This window comes from Erythrolamprus reginae, chromosome Z (assembly GCF_031021105.1).
Source record: "Erythrolamprus reginae isolate rEryReg1 chromosome Z, rEryReg1.hap1, whole genome shotgun sequence".
NCBI classification, from domain to species: domain Eukaryota; kingdom Metazoa; phylum Chordata; class Lepidosauria; order Squamata; family Dipsadidae; genus Erythrolamprus; species Erythrolamprus reginae.
This window is the reverse complement of record NC_091963.1, coordinates 73,184,371-73,207,792: the sequence shown is the minus strand read 5'-3', so window position 1 is coordinate 73,207,792 and position 23,422 is coordinate 73,184,371. Positions and strand designations below refer to the sequence as shown.

General features: G+C 42.4%; 1 protein-coding gene across 1 annotated transcript in view; it reads left to right on the top strand.

Moving 5' to 3' along the window:
• Positions 1-23,422, top strand: part of ITGA9 (integrin subunit alpha 9) — a 953,395-nt gene that overhangs the window by 519,308 nt on the left and 410,665 nt on the right. The window contains exon 18 of the mRNA XM_070726333.1: positions 19,195-19,345. Within this exon, the coding sequence (XP_070582434.1) occupies positions 19,195-19,345 (151 nt within the window). The remainder of the gene's footprint in view (positions 1-19,194; positions 19,346-23,422) is intronic.

Here is a 23,422-nt window from a genome sequence, read left to right as displayed (position 1 = left end):
GTTGTTATTTTACTGTAATTATCTTCCTTAATTGAAGAGCACTTTGCCAACAACCAAATTTCTTTGCACTTTATTTTTTTTTACTATTTGCATATCTGTTTTGTCTTCTAATTCTCTCTCTGGTTTTTTGGTAAGGATTTTTTTTTTAACCAAAAGCTTCCTACGCCGCCCCAAATCGCTCCCAAAATCACCCCTCCAGATGCTTCCTATGCCGCCCCAAATCGCTCCTAAAATCACCCCTACAAAAGCTTTTGGAGGGGTGATTTTGGAGGCGATTTGGGGTGGCATAGGAAGCATCTGGAGGGGTGATTTTGGGAGCGATTTGGGGCGGCATAGGAAGCATCTGGAGGGGTGATTTTGGGAGCGATTTGGGGTGGCATAGCATCTGGAGGAGTGATTTTGGAGGCGATTTGGGGCAGTGTTAGCCTTCGTTAGGACCTTCATTCCTCTCTTCTCCTCGCTGTCCGTCTCCACTCCATTAGTCTTCACTTTGAAGTTTGGATTTTCCTAATGGGTTTGCACGCATTATTTGCTTTTACATTGATTCCTATGGGAAAAATTGCTTCTATTTACAAATTTTTCTACTTACGAACCTGGTCACAGAACGAATTAAGTTCGTAAGTAGAGGTACCACTGTATCTCTATATAAATCAAAATTCTTTATTAAGTTTAATTTTCTTCAGCCATTATAAATTTTTCTTATATCTTTATATACTTTATATATACTTTCAATACAAATTAATATATAAGGACATGCCCATGCATATAATTATAAATATGAATAGAGATATAAAAATAAGTAATAAATAACTATAAATACATAGAGAAGTATCCTTCAATTATATTAATTTCTAAGGCCTTATTTATTATTACTTAACTCTATTAATTTCTTATTTCTATTCTTCAATTAGTAGCACTATTATATTATATCTTTCTCAAGCCCTTCTTTTGGAATTACAGTGATCTATGATTCCCTCCATGTGTCAGGTATTTTAGCTTGCTCCAGAATTTCATTATATACTTCTAAAAGGATGGGTTCCAAAGTTTCATTAATCTTTTTATAAAATTCCGGACCTGGTGATTTGTTGTTCTTTTGTCTTTTTAAGGCTTGTTGGAGTTCCTGGATGGTGATCTTATCATTCAACATTCGTCTATCTAAATCCTCAAATTATATAGTATTATTTTTAGTTAGATATTTTGTTGTTTTTGAAGTTTCTACTAGGTCTTTTTTGTATAATTTTTATAGTAATCAAATGTGATTTATTTTTTCTGCTGTTCCATGTGTTGAACCAGTTCATTTTTATCTACTAATTGATAAAAGTCTGTCGCTTTTACTATTGCTTTTGAGTGAGCCATCTGCCTAGTTTGTTAGCCATTTCAAAGTATATTTGTTTAGTTTGCTTTATATTTCTAACATACTCTTGTTGATCGATAATATTTACTTTGTGTCTGGCTTCTCTTAACAAGTTTAGTGTCTTGTTGGTTGGGTCTTGTTGTAAGTTCCTTTCTAAAGTTTTAATCTCATTTAAATATCGGTTATATTCTTCCATCTCCTCCTTTCTTTTTTTTTGACTGTATAGGCTATTGTTAAGCCTCTCACGTATGTCTTTAGTGTATCCCAGAGTATTTGTATGGGGGTGGGTTGTTTCTTATTTTCTACTAAAAAATAAGTCGTTCTCTCTTGTAATCATCCTTATATAGTTTTCATCCTGGAGCAGGTCTGTATACAGAGTCCACATCCTATAATCCTTCATTTCTCCCTGCCAAATGATCTTGAGCGGATTGTGGTCTGCCCACATATTTGGTTCTATATCAGCCGATTTAATTTTTTTGTACAATCCTTTATTTAGTCATGCCATATCTATTCTCATAAAGGAGTTGTGGGGTGTTGAGTAAAATGTAAATTGTGTTTCTTTGGGGTGCCTTAGTCTCCAGATAGCTATAACATCCAATTCATCTGTTAATTTGTTAAATGTAGAGGGTAAGGTTCTTCTATTAGTTTTAGTTGTGCCCCCTGCTTTATAATCCACATTTTGGTCCACTAACCCATTATAATCCCCTATTATACACAAATTTTTGGGATCAATTTGAAAAAGAATTTCATGTATCTTTTTGTAAAATAGTTTCTGTTTTTGGTTTGGAGCATAAATATGAGTTAATATGACCCTCTCTCCATGAAGCTCACTTTCAGTAATTATATATCTACCCTTTTGGGTTCACTCCTATTTCTTTAAGATAGGTGGCCACGCCTCTTTTTTTTCAACTAATGACATGTATAATTTCCCCAATTTGGAGTATTCCAAATACTTTTTGTGAGATATGTACTTCCTATAAACATATTAAATGGGCTTTTGGGGTTAGTAATTTTGAAAAACACTTTTCTTCTTTTGTAGGCATTGTTAAGACCATTGATATTTATTGAGATAAGTTTAATTTCTGAAAACATCTTGTTTGGGGGTGGGTGTTACTTATTTGCTGCTGCTGCTGTTTGTGACCTAGTCTTAGTTCCTTCCTCTCTACCTTTATTCTTTTCTCCTTTGGTTGTCCTTTTTTTCCCCTTTCCTTCCTTCGCTTCGTGTATCAGAGTCAATTTCATCTTCTTTACTGGACTCTAACCTTTCTTCACTTTCTATTTCCAACTCCAAGCTTGTTAATTGTCCATAAATTTATTGTGCCTTCTCGGGAGTATCCACATTCACCCTTCTATCTTTTAAGTTTATCATCATTCCTTCTGGGATAGTCCATCTAAAAGTAATGTTTTTTTTTAATTTAAGAGTGCTGCTAGATTTTTATAATCTCTTCTCCTTTCTCGTACTCTTCTGGGGATCTGTTTTAGAATGTTGAGTTCTCTTCCCTTATAAGTTAATTTGCGCTCCCTCGAGAGAGCATACACTTTATCCCTGGTGATCTTTCTTGAGAATCTCAAATGGACTTCTCTCAGCAGTTTCTTTCTTTCTTTCTTTCTTTCTTTCTTTCTTTCTTTCTTTACTTATTTACTTACTTATTTACTTATTTACTTACTTATTTACTTATTTACTTATTTACTTATTTACTTATTTACTTATTTACTTATTTACTTATTTACTTATTTACTTATTTACTTATTTACTTATTTACTTATTTACTTATTTACTTATTAGATTTGTATGCTGCCCCTCTCCATAGACTCGGGTGGCTCACAACAACAATAAAACAATATACAACAAATCTAATAATGTAAAAGTCACTAAAAAGCCCTTATTAAAAAGCAAAAACATACACACAAACATAACCATGCATAAACTGTATAGGCCCGGGGGAGATTTATTTATTTTAGTTATTTATTAGATTTGTATGCCTCCCCTCTCCGAAGACTCGGGGCGGAGATGTCTACGGGCATAATTTGTTTTGATTATGTAGGTTTTATTGATCTCAAATACAGTAATACATCGTATTATGAACTTAATTGGTGCCAGGACGATGTTCATAAGGTGAAATGTTCGTAAGATGAAACAATGTTTCCCATAGGAATCAATGGAAAAGCCAATAATGCGTGCAAGCCCATTAGGAAAATCCAAAACATTAAGGCAAAATCACTCCTCTTCAGCTCCATGGGTCTTTCCCTCCTGTTTTTGCCCACCCTATCCTGCTCATTTTCCCCACACATTTCTCCTCTCTTGAGCTCTATGGGTCCCTCCCATTTTTGCCCATCCCATCCTGCCCATTTTCCCCACACCTTTCTCCTCTCTTGAGCTCCATGAGCCACTCCCGTTTTTGCCCACCCGTCCTGCTCATTTTCCCCACACATTTCTCCTCTCTTGAGCTCTATGGGTCCCTCCCATTTTTGCCCATCCCATCCTGCCCATTTTCCCCACACCTTTCTCCTCTCTTGAGCTCCATGAGCCACTCCCGTTTTTGCCCACCCCGTCCTGCTCATTTTCCCCACACCTTTCTCCTCTCTTGAGCTTCATGAGGCACTCCCGTTTTTGCCCACCCCATCCTGCTCATTTTCCCCACACCTTTCTCCTCTCTTGAGCTCCATGAGCCACTCTGCTGACTTCTTTTTCACCGGTTTTAAGAGATTCTTCCTATCTGATCGAGAATATTGCTTTCCCCCTACCATCTCCAGACTGTCCTCTGTAGCCTGCTGGTCTCTCCAGGATTAACGATGCCCTTAAAAACCTCCTGTTTGAGAAATCTCAGTTTGCAAGTATGGAGGTCCATTTCTTTGCCCGCTTCATGATGACGTCACTACCAGAAGACTCTGGTCTTCCTTTTCTTGCCGTTTTCCAAAATCATTTTGCCAATTAGAAGTTGATCTTTTGTTTTTCTGTTATTGGGGCAATTTCCTTTCTGCTCAGGTAGAAAGAGATTGTTTTCAACTAGATGTGTTGGACTGCATCAGCTATCACACCAGTTAACAATTTGAAAGTTGTTGGTAAGCAGATAATTGGCCTGTAGTTGACTAGTCCTGCCCCTTTTGCTGCAGCTTTCAATATCAGGTAGGTTTTGCCACTCTTCAATTTCACCTCCTTGTAGTATGTTGTTAAATGGCTTGGCAATGAGTTGGTATAAACCAGTTAGATGTTTCAATCAAAACCATGCCATTAATTTATTATTTATTTATTTATTGGATTTATATGCCACCCCTCTCTGAGGATTCAGGATGGCTTACAACATATAAAAGACAAAACAATACCATACAATACCATAAATCCAATTAATTTAAAACTAAATAATCTAATCTATAATCCCCAGTTCTATTAAAATCAATCATACGCACTCAAACAACAACTATACATAACATTCCTCAGCCAGAGGACTAGAGTCTAATCGCCCCAAGCCTGGCAACATAGATGAGTCTTGAGACTTTTGCAGAAGGCGAGGAGAGTGGGGGCAGTATGAATCTCCAGGGGGAGCTGATTCCAGAGGGCTGGAGCCCCCACAAAGAAGGTTCTTCCCCTAGGCCCCACCAAGCAACATTTTCTAGTTGACAAGATCTGGAGAAGGCCAACTCTGTGGGACCTAACCGGTTGTGGGGACTCATGTAGCAGAAGGCAGTCCCACAAGTAATCTGGTCCAATGCCATGTAGGGCTTTATAGGTCATTACCAACACTTTGAATTGTGTCGAGAAACCAATTGGCGGCCAATGTAGTCCCCGGAGTGCTGGTGAAACCTGGGCATGCCTAGGAAGACCCATGACTACTCGTGCAGCTGCATTTTGTAGATTTGTAATTTCTGAACACTCTTCAAAGGTAGCCCCATGTAGAGAGCATTGCAGTAGTCAAAGGCGTGAGCGACTGTGAGTAGAGACTCCCTATCCAAATATGGACGCAACTGGTGCACCAGGCGAACCTGGGTAAACGTCCCCGTCGCCACAGCTGAAAGATGATGTTCCAAAGTCAGCTGTCGATCAAGGAGGACGCCCAAGTTGTGGACCCCCTCTGAGAGGCTTAACAGTCCCTTCCAAGTAATGGATAGACAGATGGAAGTGTCCTTGGGAGGGAGAACCCACAGCCACTCTATCTTGTCGGGGTTGAATCTGAGCCTGTTGACACCCATCCAAACCCCAACAGCCTCCAGACTTTAGTTCCACTGCTTTACTAATTGGACATGGGATGGAGTGTTGGTTATGACCTATAAAGCCCTTCATGGCACCGGGCCAGGTTATCTCCGGGATCGCCTTCTGCCACACGAATCCCAGCGACCAATTAGGTCCCACAGAGTGGGCCTTCTCCGGGTCCCGTCAACTAAACAATGTCGTTTGGCGGGACCCAGGGGAAGAGCCTTCTCTGTGGCGGCCCCGGCCCTCTGGAACCAACTCCCCCCAGACATTAGAATAGCCCCCACCCTTCTTGCCTTTCGTAAGCTTCTTAAAACCCACCTCTGTTGTCAGGCATGGGGGAATTAAGATATTCTTTTCCCCTAGGCTTCTACAATTTATGTATGGGACGTTTGTATGTATGATTGGTTTTAAAGTAAGGGTTTTTAGCTACTTTAGTATTGGATTGTCGCATGTTGTTTTTACCACTGTTGTTAGCCACCCCGAGTCTACGGAGAGGGGCGGCATACAAATCCAATAAAATGAAATGAAATGAAATGGAGATATATAGGTGAATATCATCAGCATACTGATGGTAACTAACCCTGTGTCCCCAGATGATCTCATCCAACTGTTTCATGTATATATTAAACAGCATAAACAAGGCATTATCTTCATCTTGTATTGACGAATTTGATTTTTGCTTTTTTCTCTACAGTTTCTGCTGTTACTAATTATTTCATTTCAATTTCTCCTTCTCGTTTATCCAAACCGAATCCTTCTTGTATTTCTTTATCCCATATCTGCGCCCTGAACTGCACTTTTTCTTTCTTGTCAGGTAATGACTCATTACCTGTAGTTTCTCCATTAATTGATTGATTGATTGGATTGAAATTGGAGGTTCTGCGTATCATTTGCAATTCAAGCTTCATATCAGGTTATCATCTTCAATATTGCTGTTACTTGCTGCTTTATTATTTCCAGTGCTTCCTTGATCTTCCTTGTTTCTACGTGGTATTTCTTGATTAGATATTATTTGGTGATCTTGTTGTTCTTCAGCTTCTTTCTTTTATCTGTTCTAGCTTGCTTGCCTCTGAACTCAGCTGTGCTGTACATTAGTTGATTTGTTTTGTGCAATGAGTTGGTACTTATGCTTGATATTGCAATATTTGCATTTTTTAATCTTTGTGCTAATTCTTTCTTTGGAACAAGCTTCAATTCAGACAGCCTTTTCCTGATGTTTTTGCATTGTTCTAGATGGTCATGTATTCTTTGTTTCAGTTTTTTTACTTCCTTTGTTACAGAGTTTTGTTTTTCTCTTGTCAGAAGAGTGGGCACCTGGTTTCTAAATGAAAACAATTGTAAATCTATGTTGGAGTCTTCTATTACCAACTCTCCATGGTTTGCCTCTATATTCTGAATTACTTCTGACAAGCCTTTGATTTCTTTGCCCTGGGTGAAACTTTGCTGTTTTTCCAAATCTGCTTCTGTGAATATTTTATTTTGTATTATAAATCAACGTTGATCTGTTAGTCTCTGTTTTGTTGTTTCTGATTCTGGATGTTATTCTTTCCAGAACTGGTGCATTCTTTTCAAATATCCTCTTCTTGTTGTACTTGCTCTGTAATAACATATTATTATTTTTTGTTTTCAATCATTGTATATTTATGATGGATGAACACCTTTTCTTCCAGCAATTCTGCAGCTGCTGACTCTGGTTGTTCAGCCAACAATGAGTTGTGTAACCCATTTTTCACCAGATATCCAGGAACTCTAACACAGTGGTCCCCAAACTATGGCCCACGGGCCGCATTCGGCCCACTGAGGCCATTTATCCAGCCCATGTGTGAGTGAGAGGAGCACAGGATGCATCTGCATCCTGTACTCCTGGCCACTGTTCCCTCTAGCTTGTGCAGTTGCACGGTCGCGCAGGCAAAAACCAAACTCAGCGCAGGTTTTTCAAACCCCGCGCAGTAGAGCTGGCGCCGTTTCTCCTGCCCAACAGCTGATCTGCTGTCAGCCGGGAGAAACCCCTGTGGGCTCTGAGCCCCACCCAGCTTCTCCGGCTGTGTCCGGGGACCACGCCCTGCTCACTCCTGCCGATATTTTTCCTGCTGCCGGAACCCTAGGAAACAAGAGGCAGCAGTTGGATGGCCTCGCCACCTGTGTGCAGAAGTGGTGCCCTGGGGAAAAAGCGGTGGGCATAGACTTGTGCCTACACCGGAGCTGTTGCCTCGCCCTCTCTCCACCTTTCCCATAAGTTGACTTGCGGGGAGTCTCATTTCAGACTTCTTCCCCCCCTCGAAATAGTATGCTCCCATTTTGTTTTTTACTTTAAAATAAGGTATGTGTAGTGTGCATAGGGATTTGTTCAGGGTTTTTTTATAGTCCAGCCCTCCAACAGTCCGAGGGACAGTGAACTGGCCCCCTGTGAAAAAAGGTTGGGGACCCCTGCTCTAACATACAGGGCAGACCTTATTAACCTACTGTAAGTGACATCTGAGCCAGTATTGCTTTCTGAAATGTATGTTTCACCATATTTTTTTATGGAGAGAAACTCTTTGTCTGATGAGACCTGTCCAGTATGGGTGAATCTCTGGCATAGCTCTCATCTTCCTCAAAGCACACAAGCCTCACAACCACATCAAGGTGGTGCCTCATTGAGATGGGGATGATGATTATCATAATCTAACAGCTGAAGATAGTGGCCTACAGTGCATATGCATCTTGGTGAGAAATAAATGCATAATTTTAATGTTGATATATTATTTAAATGTTTGAAAAAATGCATTTTGTCTGAATTTATTAATCAAACTGCATGAAAGATTTAAATCATTTAATTGATTCTTCTCAAGATATTGAAGAGCTGTAACAAAGCTTTATCAATATTTTAATCACTTTTAACAGCTTTATAGATCAAAGCCAGTGCTTTAAATGGTACTTGAAAGACTACTAGTATACAGAATAGAAAGCATAATATTGTTAAGTGCAAATTACAGCTAAGAAATTGTATCTACAGTTTTTGAATGACCATGGTATGCAGCTCCATATAGAGCACATTGAAGTAAACTAGCCAAGAGGTGATAAATGTATGAAGTTTTGTTTTGCCTTGCCTGTCAACTCCAAATAGAACCTATAGTAGCTATTCAGTTCATAGTCCCATATAGGTTTCTCTCCAGTGTGAATTTCAGTAGAGAAATAGAAATCCATGTTATGACTCCAGCCCTTTGGGATAGATTCACTTTGGGGATCTGCCACCTAATACTTAGGAAAGCTATGAAAAACAGCTGTTTTAAACAAACAGTGCCTCTTCTAATTTTTATTATTGTAACATTTCTTTATATATGACACTTTATTCTAGATATATGTTGCTGAAATAGAGCTGTTAGTTCAAAATTTGAGAATATACCATCAGTCTGCTAAGTATGAGATGAGTAGGATAAAAAGAACTCAGGGAAAGGCAATGAGGATGGAAGAGGAAGTAGAAGGAGGGAGAAGAGAAGGAGTAGATAGGGGTAGAGTGGGAGTGAAGGAGCAAAAAGGTAGGAGGAGGAGATGGAGAGAGAGGCAGGGGAGTATAATGAAAAAAGCGGGACAGACTGATGATTGTTCGTATACGTGCAGAACAAGATATTGGCCTTTGAATTGTTGATTTAAAATGTACAACTATATATTTTATTTATATATGAAGTTGTGGGGAAAAATAAACTTTTTGCAAAAAAGAAAAAGAAAGAAAAACAGCCATTTTATACAGCTTTTAATATTGTAGTCCCAGAAATAATAATTGTATGATGAGGAGAATTAGAGCTTTAGTAAGTTTTAATACTTTAGCTTTTGTTGCATTGTTCCTCGAAATAGTTTTTGTAAACTGCCATGGTTTTGTATTATTTGGTAAAATGACATGAGTCCTTAAAGGAATCTGGTGGGAATAAGGCAACAATAAATAAATGGCATTTCACTTTCAATTTGCTGCTTTAATAATATTTGTGTCAGGTCGAAGCCATCATGTGGAATTAGTGACTTTGGCCTGCCACCAGTGTTCCCTCTATTTTTTGGGGGGGGGGGGGGGGCGGAAAAGTATAGTGTCTGAGCGGCAGTCCCTTGGGACTGGGCGACATAGAAGTATCAATCAATCAATCAATCAATCAATCAAAAATCCCTTCTTTTTTATTAAAAGAAATTAATAATAAAATCAAACCAAACTCTATTACTATTAAAACTAAAACAACCAGCAAAACCAAAACATAACTATTAATAAAAACAGGTGAGGGCTGGGTTTTTTTCCTCTCTGTTATTATTTAAGTGCTTTTACCATATGCTTTAAATCAAGAGTCACTTCTCTCTCTGTTTCTCTCTCTTTCCTGTCATTTTCTGCCTCAATCATTTTCTCATTTCTCTTTTTCTCTCCTCTTTTTTCTATCATTTCTCTCTGTCTCTCTTCCTTACACTCTTCTCTCTCTTGCTTTCTCTCTCTCTTGCTTTCTTCCTCTCTCTCTCACTCTCACTCTTCCTTCCTCTCTCCTCTCTCTCTCTTTCTCTCTCTCACTCTCTCTCTTCCTTCCTATCTTCTCTCTCTCTCTTTCTCTCTCTCCCCACTTGCTCTCTCTTTTTTTCTCACTTTCTGTCTTTCCTCTCCCTTTTTTCCTTCTCTCCCCTTCTCTCTCATTTGTTTCTTTTTCCTCTCCCTCGTTCTTTACCTCCATCATTTTCTCATTTTTCTTTCTCTCTCGCTCTCTTTCAATCTCTCCCCCTTTCTTTCTCTCACCCTCTATTTCTTTCTCTCTTTCCCTCTCTTTCTATCTCTCCCCTTTCTCTCTCTCTCCCCCTCTTTCTTCCCCTTTCTTTCTCTCACTCTCACTCCCTGTCTTTCTCTCTCTCTATCTCTCCCCCTGTTCTTTCTCTCTCCTTCTCTTTTTTCTCTCTCCCTCTCTTTCTCTCTTTCTCTCTCCCCCTTTATTTCTTTTTCTCTCTCTCTCGCGCTCTTTCTCCTCCTTCCTCTCTTTCTCTCCCTCCCTCCTTCTCTTTCTTTCCTCTCTTTGTCTGGTGGCTCCACCCCCCCACATGGACGGCCATCAGCGGGCCGGTGGATCCACCCCCCACAGAAGGACTTTGGGCTGGTGGTGGGCTGGCAGATCTGCCTCTCCCCCCATGATGGACATCGGGCAGGCAGTGGGCCGGATGATCTGCCCCCCCATGGATGGACATCGGGCAGGTGGTGGGCTGGTGGATCCGCCATCCACCCACAGAAGGCCATCGGTGGGCTGGCGGATCTGCCCCCAGTGCCCCCACCCCCACAGACAGCCATCAGGCTGGTGGCGGCCGGTGGATCTGCCACCCCACCACCACGGTAAGGGGCTTACTTCTCTCTCTCTTGCTTTCTCGCTCTCTCTTGCTTTCTTCCTCTCTCAGACTTTTCTCTCTTCCTTCCTTCCCTTCCTCCCTTCCTTCCTCTCCACTTCTCTTTCCCTCCTTCTCTTTCCCTTCTTTCTCTCTACTTCTCTGGCAGGCAGCCGGCTTTGCTGACCAGCGCAGGGCTCATACCCTGTGCCGGCCAGCAAAGCCAGATTTCCTGCACCTCTTTCCTGGGTGGGGGGGAGGCAGCCACCTCCCCCCCGGCACCAGGCTAAAACCCTGTACCGGCCAGCAAAGCCGTCTTTGCTGATCGGCGCAGCCGTCTTTGCTGGCTGGCACAGGGCTTGAGCCTGGTGCCATGGGGTGAAGGTAGCTGCCTCCCCCCCCGCCCAGGAAAGAGGTGCAGGAAAGCAGTGCATTTGAAAAGCGTGCTGCTTTCTCGGAAAGCCGGCTTTGCTGGCTGGCGTGCCCTCCCCTTGGCTCCGCACCCCCTCTTGGCTCTGCCTCCCACTGCCACCGTGCAGCTCACCTCAGAAGCCTTGACGCTTTGCTGGCCAGCATGGTGGCGGGGGAGGAGGCGGAGCTCAGGGCAGAGTAGGCCAATTCTGAGCCCATCGCCCCCAGCTCCAGGGGGCAGCTCCCAGTGCGGCAGCTGGGGAGGAGGCCAATGCCTCCTCCGACGCTGCGCGGGTGTGTATCAGAGCCAGGGCAGGTGTGGCGGCAGCTGAGGGGAAGTGGAAGGGCATGGGAGGAGGTCAGTATGGCCGATGGCAGAGCCGAGGAAGCCGGGGCTTTCTCCCCGCCTACAGCTTGGGAGGGGCAGATCAACTGTCAGTCGGGGAGAAACCGCACTGGCTCTACACCAGCTTGGAAAACTCTGGGCTGTCCTTAGGATTTGCCTGCGCTCCAGTGCACTGCACACCTTACAGGGAACTATGCCTGCCACAATAGAATAGTATTAGGCAGGGATGGGCCACCATTCCCAGTGCCACTGGAATGGGGACGGGTGTGCTTGTGCATGTGTATGTGCACATACACGCGGCACAGGATTTTGCACATGCACATGCACAGAATCTCACTCAAGGACACATGATTTCTGGCTTTTTGCTTCCATGAATGTTCAGAGTGCGCATTGTTGTCAGCGCCCCAAATAGCATTTGAGAAATAAATCAGATTCCAGTCCAATTCTCTTATCCAAGGTTTGATTTATTAGCAGAACCATGTTGGTCATGCCATTGCCACCCCTATACTAACTTCCTTCCAGTTCCACACTCAAGTTAAGGTTCATCCCACATCCCTACACCCACAAGTTCATCACACGGACCAGTCCAGGGATTCCACCAACTTCCTCTTTACATCAGTTGATGCATAACAAAAGATGACCTTAGACTCTAAGAAAGGAATTTGTTGTAGCTAGTAACTTTCCCTCTCATGCAACTACCCCTCCCAGTTCTCCTAATATTATTCTACTGTGGCAGGCCAAAGTCACTAACTAAACATGATGGTTTCAGCCTGACAATCTGACTATAAGATAATACATAATATTTTTGAGATTGCTTTTCTTAAATTATAATACTGGCAGTGGTTGCCTATTTAATTGTTCCAGTAGGGCTGACGGCCCTAGTCAAACTGGTTTTTACTGTCACATTGATTATAATTATTATTTATTATTATTTATTTGTATGCTGCCCATCTCCAAAGACTCGGGGCAGCTTACAACAATAACAACAATGTAACAAATCTACTACATTAAAAGAAGTCTAAAACCCATTATTTAAAAACCATACAACACACTCGTACCATACATAAATAATATAACCCAGGGGCTCAGTTTCCCCCTGACAGGAGACATAGGTGGGTCTTCAATAGGTTACAAAAAACAAGGAGGGTGAGGTCTAATCTCTGGGGGGAGTTGGTTCCTATGGGACCTAATTGTTTGCTGGGATTCGTGCGACAAAAGGCAGTTCCGAAGGTATTCTGGTCTGATACCATGAAGGACTTTATTCCAACACTTTGAATTGTGACCAGAAACTAATCGGCAACCAGTGCAGGCCACAGAGTGTTGACAAAACGTGGGCAAATCTAGGAAGCCCCACGATAGCTCTCGTGGCCGCATTCTGCACAATGTGGAGTTTCCGAACACTTTTCAAAGGTAGCCTCATGTAGAAAGTGTTGCAGTAGTCGATCCTCGAGGTGATGAGGGTGTGAGTGACTGTGAGCAGTGACTCCCTCTCCAAATAGTGGTGCAACTGGTGCACCAGGTGAACCTCGGCAAACGCCCACCTCGCCACAGCCAAATGATGGTGCTCTAATGTTAGCTGTGGATCAAGGAGGATGCCAAAGTTGTGGACCCTCTCCAAGGGGGTCAATAACCCAGGGTAATGGATGGACAGATGGAATTGTCCTTGGGAGGCAAAACCCACAGCCACTCAGTCTTGTCTGTGTTGAGTTTGAGCCTGTTGACTCCCATCCAGACCCCAACAGCCACCAGGTACCAGCACATCACTTCCACCACTTCACTGACTGGACCTGGGGTGGAAATGTACAACTGGGTATCATCAAGGCACTGATGATACCTCACCCCATGCCCTTGGATGATCTCACCCAGCGGTTTCATGTAAATATTGAATAGCAGGGGGGAGAGGACTGATGCCTGAGGCACCCCACAAGGGAGAGACCTTGAGATCTAACACTGACTCCGACTGACCAGAGAGGTAGGAGGAGAACTACTGAAGGACAGTGCCTCCCACTCCCAACCCCTCCAGTCGGCGCAGAAGGCTACCATGGCCAATGGTATCGAAAGCCGCTGAGAGGTCAAGAAGCACCAGGACAGAGGACAATCCCCTGTCCCGGGCCCGCCAGAAATCATCCATCAGCATGACCAAAGCAGTTTCCGTGCTGTAGCCAGGCCTGAATTATGACTGTTGAGGGCCTAGATAATCGGCTTCTTCCAAGGACCGTTGGAGCTGGAGCGACACCACCTTCTCAACAACCTTCCCCATAAAGGGAAGGTTGGAGACTGGATGATAGTTGTTGAGAATGGCTGGGTCCAGGGAAGGCTTCTTGAGGAGGGGGTGCAAAAGTACCTTCTTGTAAGGAGCCAGAAAGACCCCCCTCCTCAAAGAAGCATTGACAATCTTCTGGACGCAGCTCCGGGTAACCTCTCTGCTGGACGAAACCAGCCAAGAGGGACACGGATCCAGTAAACAGGTGGTGGAACTCACAGCTCCAATGGCCTTGTCCACTTCATCAGGTGGACAACGATGAGCTCCAGTCACCTCAACTGACTCATTGTCAGCCGACTCTGCTATCCAATTGGAGTCAAGGTCCGTCCAGATCCGAGTGATTTTATCAGCGAAAAATGTATTAAAATCCTCGGCACTGCTCTGCAAGGGGTCCTCAACTTCCTCCTTGGTTAAGAAGGGAGCGAGTTACCTTAAACAGAGCAGCCAGGCGAGATTCCAATGATGCAATCAAGGTGGCATGGTACACACATCTTGCCGCCTTGAGTGGCACTTTGTAAGTCTTAATATGAGCTCTTACAAGTGTTCGATCGGACTTGGATTTACTTTTCCTTCACCGTTTCTCTAGACATCTCTTCTGGCATTTCAACTCCCGGAGTTCCTTGGTAAACCAAGGAGCTCTCCGTGGTCAAGTAAATAAAAACTTTTTTAAATTTAAAAGAAAAAAGGTGCCACAGAGAGGTCGCAACAGTGCAATCCGGTCAAGAGCCTCCACCGCAGCCCTGTTCCAGCCCACGGCAAGGGACTCTGCCAAACTGTGGATGAGTGGATCAGGTATAACCTCGAGCACCCTCTGAAAACCTTCTGGATCCATTAGCCATCTGGGGTGGAACTACCTAGTCAGTTCTGCCTCCCTGCAGGGGAGGATTAGAGCCATAAAGTCAAGGCGCAGTAGAAAATGGTCTGACCATGGAGTTGTTTAAGAAGGATGATTTGCATCCATTGTACAGAGGTACCCAGGTGCTCAGTGAGGAATTCAGAACTTTTTTGGACAGGCATTTAAACTAGGTAAAGGGGACAGAGATGTAACTGATGTGGATGATTTCTATCCCCGACCAATGAGGATAAATCAGTTTCTGGAAGCTTATGAAAAGGGAGCCATAAATAAAATAGATGTAGTTGTTGATGATAAGGGGCAAACTAATAATGAAAATAATGTTCTTCGGGTAATGTGCACGAATGCTCAAAGCTTGAGCAGCAAGCTCTGTGAGTTAATGGTCATAATATCTAGAGGTAATTTGGATCTGGTTGCCAAAACTGAGACATGGTTTAAGGATTCTAATGAATGGGAAATATCTATACCAGGATATACACTGTATAGGAAGGATAGAATAGAGAGAAGGGGAGGTGGAGTAGCCATTTATGTTAAAGAAAGTCTAAAAACAACACTAATTCAAAATACATCTAAAGATCTGGAGACTCTCTGGATTTGCATGCAAAATAAAGAAGGTTCTGTCATTAGAATTGGGGTGATCTATAGGCCTCCAGGGCAATCTGAGGAATATGACAACAAGATGGTGGATGAAATTACCCAAATGGCACTAAAGGGAGATATTGTGGTTATGGGTGATTTCAACATGCCTGATGTTGACTGGAATATCCCCAGTGCCCTTACATGCAAAAGTAAGAATATAGTAGAGGCCTTTACAAGAGCAGCTCTTGCACAGCTGGTTAAGACACCAACTAGAGGGGAGAATATTCTAGATTTAGTCTTTACGAATGGGAATTGGGTTTCAGAGGTCAAGGTGGAAGAAAATTTAGGTTGCAGTGACCATCTATGTTTGTAGTTTGATGTAAAAACTGATTGTGAGCAATCCTATACTGCAACCAAAGTATTGGATTTCAGAAAAACAAAATTTAATGCAATAGGGAAATATTTAAATAATGAATTAAAGGGGAGGGATAAAATGGCAGGAGCGAGCACCCAGTGGCATAGTTCCCTCTAAGCTGAGCAGTGAGCAATCGCTCACTTAAAAATCATCATCAACTCAGAGTTTTCCAAACCTGCCCAGAAGCCGAGAGGGAAATTTTATTATTATTTCTGTGCCGCCCAGTCCCGAAGGGACTGCCGCTCAGACACTATACTTTTCCACTCAACCCCAAAAAAATTTAGAGAGAACACTGCCCAGTGGACTGTATTTAAAAAGGCCATCTTAAAAGCCACTGTACTATATGTAAGACAAATAACTAAAGGTAAAAGGAAGAAGAAACCGCTATGGTTTAGCAATGATGTAAGGGCTATAGTCAATGAAAAAAAGGCTGCCTATAGGAGGTATAAAGAGTCTGGAAGTATAGCTGATAGAGAGGTGTATAAAATGAGACAGAAGGAGGCGAAACAGATGATATATGCTGCTAAAGCCTCAAAAGAGGAAGAAATTGCCAAATCTGTAAAGAAGGGGGATAAAACCTTCTTCAGATATATTAGTGATAGGAAGAAGAAAAACTGCGGCATCACGAAGCTTAGTACCAGGAATAATACATGCATTAATGGGAATAAGGAGATCGCTGACCATTTCAAGAGCTACTTCTGTTCAATTTTCTCAACTGACATCAGTTGTAGTTAAAATGATGGAGACTCTACTCAAAAAGAGGATAAATCAGCACCTAAAAAACAATAACTTATTGGACCCAAATCAGCATGGCTTTACTGAAGGCAAATCATGTCAGACTAATCACATTGATTTCTTTGACTATGTCACAAAGGTGTTGGATCAAGGTGGTGTCATGGATATTGCCTACCTGGACTTCAGCAAAGCCTTTGATACGGTTCCACATAAAGAGCTGATAGATAAATTAGTGAAGATTGGACTTAATCCCTGGATAGTTCAATGGATTTGCAGCTGGCTGAAGCGTAGACATCAGAGAGTTATTGTTAATGGCGAGTATTCTGAGCAGAGATAGGTTACAAGCGGTGTGCCACAAGGGTCTGTTCTGGGTCCTATTCTTTTTAATATGTTTGTGAGTGAAATAGGGGAAGGTTTGGTAGGGAAGGTTTGCCTATTTGCCGATGACTCTAAAGTGTGCAATAGGGTTGATATTCCTGGAGGCGTCTGTAAATGATTTAGCTTTACTAGATAAATGGTCAAAGCAATGGAAACTGCAGTTTAATGTTTCCAAATGTAAAATAATGCACTTGGGGAAAAGGAATCCTCAATCTGAGTATTATATTGGCAGTTCTGTGTTAGCAAAAAGTTCAGAAGAAAAGGATGTAGGGGTAGTGATTTCTGACAGTCTCAAAATGGGTGAAGAGTGCAGTCAGGTGGTAGGGAAAGCAAGTAGGATGCTTGGCTGCATAGCTAGAGGTATAGGAAGAGAGAGATTGTGATCCCGCTATATAGAGTGCTGGTGAGACCACATTTGGAATACTGTGTTCAGTTCTGGAGACCTCACCTACAAAAAGATATTGACAAAATTGAACGGGTCCAAAGATGGGCTACAAGAATGATGGAAGGTCTTAAGCATAAAACGTATCAGGAAAGACTTAATGAGCTCAATCTGTATAGTCTGGAGGACAGAAGGAAAAGGGGGGACATGATCAAAACATTTAAATATGTTAAAGGGTTAAATAAGGTCCAGGAGGGAAGTGTTTTTAATAGGAATGTGAACACAAGAACAAGGAGACACAATCTGAAGTTAGTTGGGGGAAAGATCAAAAGCAACATGAGAAAATATTATTTTACTGAAAGAGTAGTAGATCCTTGCAACAAACTTCTAGCAGACGTGGTAGATAAATCCACAGTAACTGAATTTAAACATGCCTGGGATAAACATATATCCATTGTAAGATAAAATACAGAAAATAGTATAAGGGCAGACCAGATGGACCATGTGGTCTTTTTCTGCCATCAGACTTCCATGTTTCTATGTTTCTATGACCATGACAAAGGCAGAACATCTAAGCCCCTTAGTCTCAGACCATTACTCAGTTGCTCCGAGAGAAATATCATGTTGGGTGCATGACCCTCTCTTGAGTTGGACCCTGAACTACTTGAGTCAGGTCCATGGCTGTCATGGTGGCCATGAATTTCTGTGCTAACCCTGAGGACCCGCCGAGTGACGGTACATTGAAGTCCTCCAGGACAATCAGTCTGGGGAATCCATCGCCAACCCGGCCGTCTCCTCGAGCAGCACAGTCAGGGCTGATGACATGCAGCTGGGAGGCAGCTATGTGAGTAACAAGCCCACCTGAACCCCTAGGTCCAACTTTACAATGCGCAATCTCAGGAGCAACGAGTCTACGTAGGCAAACAGTCCCCTTGGCTATAATAGCCACTCCTCCACACTTCACTAAGGTCGCGGCTGATACCATACCTGAAACCTGGCTGGGTAAATTTCAGAGAGAGGAACTTCTCCCTCTCGGCCGAGCCAGGTTTCAGTCACACATATCAGGTCTGCCTCCTCATCCCGGATCAAATCCTGAATGAGGAGAGCTTTATTTACTACCGACCTGGCATTGAGTAGCAACAGCTTGAGCCCAGGGCCCTTAAAACACTCGTCACCAGTACCCCAGGTTGATCTCAGGCAGCGATCCCTTCTCCCTCCAGAATGGCTTGTCCCATGGCTCCCACCATATCTTCTTCTCCCCAGCAACACCTGAATATAATTATATTAAACCTGTATCACTATATTACTACATTCTTGTTGATTACTTTCTGATCTTGTTTGACATTCCAAATCATCTGTCAATGGCATCTTTCTTTTATTATTACAGGCTATTTTAAAGAATACCAGCTTACAAATTTTTCAGTCATGTAAATAAATATATTTAAGAATCACATCAATGGCATTTAGACAACACAAGTAAAGAGAGCATAGGATGGACAATCTTTGTTCTTTCCCCCATTTATTCCAAATATTTGGTAAAGTGCATTATTTTGATGACATTCTACATCCTTAGAAAACAATAGACTCTAATTCAAATAAATCATTAATTTCTTTCATTTGTAGTAGAGTTTGAGCCCAACCACTAGGTGGAACAATCTAGAATATGGAACAATTACCGTACCTGTGTGACCAACTACCAGGAAGATTAGACTTCTTTCTGGTTGCAGGAAAAATTCAGATACCTTAGTAACATTATGGTTGGTTGGTTGTTTATTCATTGTATTTCAATAAATATAAAATATAAAACAGTGATAATTTAGGAGGAAAGCCAGTACATCTTACTTTTGTTTCCATTTGTCATCTGGTAACAGAAGTTTTTTGGCTCATATTTCATAAAACTTTTGTCCACTGTACATTTTTTTAAAAGAAAAGAATGAACAGCCAGGTGTTAATCTGCTGCTCTTTTTCTGCAGTGTTGATGACAGAGCTCCTTATCTGGCTTTGGGAACTGTGAAGAACATCTCGCTGAACATCACCATCTCTAACATTGGGGATGATGCTTATGACACAAACATTGCTTTCAACTTTTCCAGAGAGCTTTTCTTTATCAAAATGTGGCAAAAGGTAGGCACAATCAGTATATCAGACAGACAAGCTCATCATTTCTATTGTTGCTAAAATGAAGTAATTGAAATTAGTATTCATTCATAGTATTAGTATTGTAGAAATGGGGGATAGGCCTGGATCCCTTATTTATTTTGATTGATTCCCCCCCTTAAATTTAAATAAAGTCTTCTAAACAAAAATAAGGCTAAAGAGAAAAATTTAATTAAAGCCAAATTATCTGGCTGCTTGTAAAAATTCTATAATAATAATAATAATAATAATAATAATAATAATAATAATAATAATAATAGAAATTGATCATACCTAGGTAATAACCCCCCCAAAGTCTTCCCATATAGTACCTTCAAAGGTGGGCTCCTACAATTTTGAACCAGATATATTGAACCATTAATAACTTGGGGGCCTGGGTTACTAGAACAGGCAGCGACCCTGGCCTACCACACTCCCGAGACGGTTATCAGCTCCATAGATGCAGTCACCTTCTGCACATAAGCAGAATCTATTTTTAGTACTGTGCATGCATATGAAGTGTGTGTGTGGCAGCCACATGCACATCGTGTTCCTGAACAAACCAACAGTAGAATAATCTATAACCTACCCTTGATTAGTGTTGTGGTTGGCTCTGGCCCAGCTCCTGCCCCAAGGAATGTGGAGATGGAGATGGGGGAAACATCCACATGCCACAGGCCTGTTTTGCTCCCGATAGAATCTCTCAATGAAGGCTCCTCTGACGAAGGAAGCGTGAGTAGCAGGGAAGAGGGGAGTTTGGCAGACAGCCCAGGAAGAGATCAATCATCCTTATCATCCCTGGATTCTGAACAAGAACTTAGTAAGACCACACCTAGAAGGCTGCATACAGTTTTGGTCATTACACTATAAGAAAAGTTGTTGAGTCTCAGGGGCGGGTTCCAAATCTTTTTACTATCACTCTGTGGGTGTGGTTTATTTTGTGGGCATAGCTTGAGGGTCATGTGGTGGTAGGCATGGCTTCATGGATGAGAGTGACTTGGCAGAGGTGACTGGGTAGAAGTCTATGTTCCCTCTAAGTTGTGCGGGCACACATGTGTTAACAGACCTCCATGCAGCAGTTTCCAACTGCCCCGTGGAGGTAGCCACCGATGGAACAGTCACTGCCGCAGTTCTCTCCCGAGCCTTTGCCCGGCACTTCCAGCTGCTGCAAGGATGAGAGCTATGATGGAGACCACGTGGCTGTGATGCTGTGGGAAGTGCCCTCTACAACCAGCCAATCAATGAAGAGCAGGCATGGCCAATTGCTACCTCCGCACTGGGGGTTGCCGCAGAGAAAGAGGCAGATTTGTCGCTGAGCCAGGCCGCTCCCTGGAGAGGTAGACGGAGCCAGCAGCTGCTGCCGGTAGAAGAAAGCCGAAGTGGCACAGAGCTGACTGGGCATTCGACAAGCCTTGGCAGCTCAGGAAGCTCTTCTCTTCCTCTACCTCCCATCCCATGTCAGTCCTTCAGAGCAAAAGGCTCGGCCGGCTCCTTTCCCCGATTCTCCTTCCTCTACCTTCCCTCCAAGTCACCCATGATGTGCGGCACGACTTTAAAACTGACTCGATTTTGACCCTGGGGAGGGAGGGAGGAAAAGAGAGAGGGGGGAGGGAGGGAAGGAGGGAGAGCAAGGGAAAGAGAGATAAAGACAGAGGGAGAGAGGAAGAGAGAGAGAAAAAAGAGGGAGGAAGAGAGAGAGAAAGAAAGAGAAAGAAGGAAGGAAGGAAAGAAAGGGGGGAGAGAGAAAGAGAAAAATAGAAGGGAAGGCAGAAAGAGAAAGAAAGATGAGGGAAGAGAAAGAGGGAGAAAGGAAGAAAGAGAGAGAGAAAGACAGAAAAAAGAGAGGAAGGAAGGGAGAGGGAAAAGAGAAAGAAAGAAAGGGAGAGAGATAGAGAGAGGGGGAGAAAGAGAGAGAAAAAGAGGGAGAGAAAGAGAAAGGTAGAAAGGAAGGAAGAGAGAGAAAGAAAATAGAGAGGAAGGGAGGGAGAGGAAGAAAGAGAGAAAGAAAGGGAGAAAGAAATAGAAAGGAAAGGAGGAAGAGAAAGAGAGGGAAAGAGTGAGAGGAAGGGAGGGAGGGAGAGAGAAAGAAGAGAGGGAGAAAGAAAGTGGGAGGGAGGAAGAGACTGTGAGAATTAGATAGAAAAAAGAGAGAGGAAGGAAAAGAGAGAAAGAAAAGAATGAATGAATGAAAAAAGAAAGAAAGTGAGTAAGCAAGAGAGGGAGAGAAAGAGAGAGAGAAAGAAAGAAAGAAAATCAAAATCTTTAAGTGGCATTTTGATACTCAGCATATTTGTCATCTGAATATCTGCTATCCAGGCTTTTTGTGGAAGATTTACATGTATGTAATCAAAAGCAAATTGATCATGTTTAATCTTTTTATGCAGGATAATGACAAATTCCCTTCCAATTTTATTGAAAATGTATTGTACAGATGCCATATTTTCAGTTTTTTTTTAAAAAATGCAGCAACTTATTTCTGTACAAATGTTTTAAAATATGGCTTTTTCTAATGGGATATTGTATTTTTAAGTCTCATTGAAGGCACTTTTAATTCCTGGTAAATGATGTTGATTTTGATTTTGCAAAAAAACAAAAACAAAAAAACCAACCTCCTTAGGTGCAAGTCAGCTGAAAGTCCTAGAGAGACTGAAGGTAGATAATTCATTAACAATCAAGGCATGTCAAACTGATCTGTGTTTTCTGAACTAGATACTGGATATTGGATAATAGATAATAGATGTAGAAGTTGTTTATGGTTATTCTCAGTTTCTGGAAGTACTGTCTACAAGGTGGGAAGATGTTCCTCTAAAGAGATGTCTCTTGTGGCTTGTACAGATACCGTATTTTTCGCTCTATAAGATGCACCTGCTGATAAGACGCACCTAGATTTTAGAGGAGGAAAATAGAAAAAAAATATTTTGAGCCAAAAAGTGGGCTAAAATATTTATTACAATAACATAGAAGGGTGCAAAGGAAGCAAGGAAAGGTGTGAAAGGGGAGAGGAAGAGAGGAAGGAGTGAAAGAAGGGAGTGAGGGAGGAAAGAAGGGAGGAAGGAAAAGGAAAGCAAGAAATGGAGGGAGGAAAGGAAGGAAGGAAAGAAAGAAAGAAAGAAAGGGGGAAGGGACAGGAACAGAGGAAGGAAGCAAGGAAACTTATGAAAGGGGAGAGTAAGAGAGGAAGGACTGAAGGGAGGGAGAGAGGGAAGAAGGTAGGAAGGAGAAAGAAAAGAAGAAATAGAGGAAGGGAAGGTAAAAGAGAGAAAGAAAAAGAGCAAGAAAGAAAGCAAGAAAGAGAGAAAGAAAGAAAATGAAAGAGAAATAAAAATAGAGAGGGGGAATGAAAGAAATGGAAGGAGGGAAGGAAGGAGAGAAAGAAAGAGAAAGAAAGAAAGCAAGAGAAAGAAAAAAGAATGAAAGAGCAAGAGAGCAAGAGAGAAAAAGAAAGACAGAGAGAAAGAAAGAAAGAAAGGCAACTTCAAAGAAAGGCTCACTGAGCATCTCTCACTCTCTCTCTTTCTATCCCTCTTTCTTTCTCTTCCTTTGTCTCTCTCCTCTTCCTTTATCTCCTCTCTCTCCCTCCCTCTCTCTTTCTCTCCCCCCTCTCTCCCCCTTTCCCTCTCTCTTTCTCTCTCTCCCTCTATCTCTCCCCCCTCTCCCTCTCTCTTTCTCTCCCCCTCTCCCCCTTTTCCTCTCTCTTTCTCTCTCTCCCTCTCTTGCTATCTCTCCCCCCTCTCCCACTCTCTTTCTCCCTCTCCCTCTCTTTCTCTCTCTCCCCCTCTTTCTCTCTCTTCTTCTCACTTTCTCTCTCTTGTTTTCTTTCTGTCTCTTTTGCTTTCTCTCTCTCTCACTCTTTCTCTCTTGTTTTCTTTCTCACGCTCTTTCTCTCTCTTGTTCTCTCTCTCTTGCTATCTCTTTCTCTCCCCCCCTTTCTCTCCCTCTCTCTTTCTCTCCCCCTCCCCCCCTTTCCCTCTCTTTCTCTCTCTCCCTCTCTTTCACGCGCTCCCTATCTCCCTGCTAGCCCACTCGGAATATTCAAAATAAGAAAAACCTTTGCCGGCATTTCCT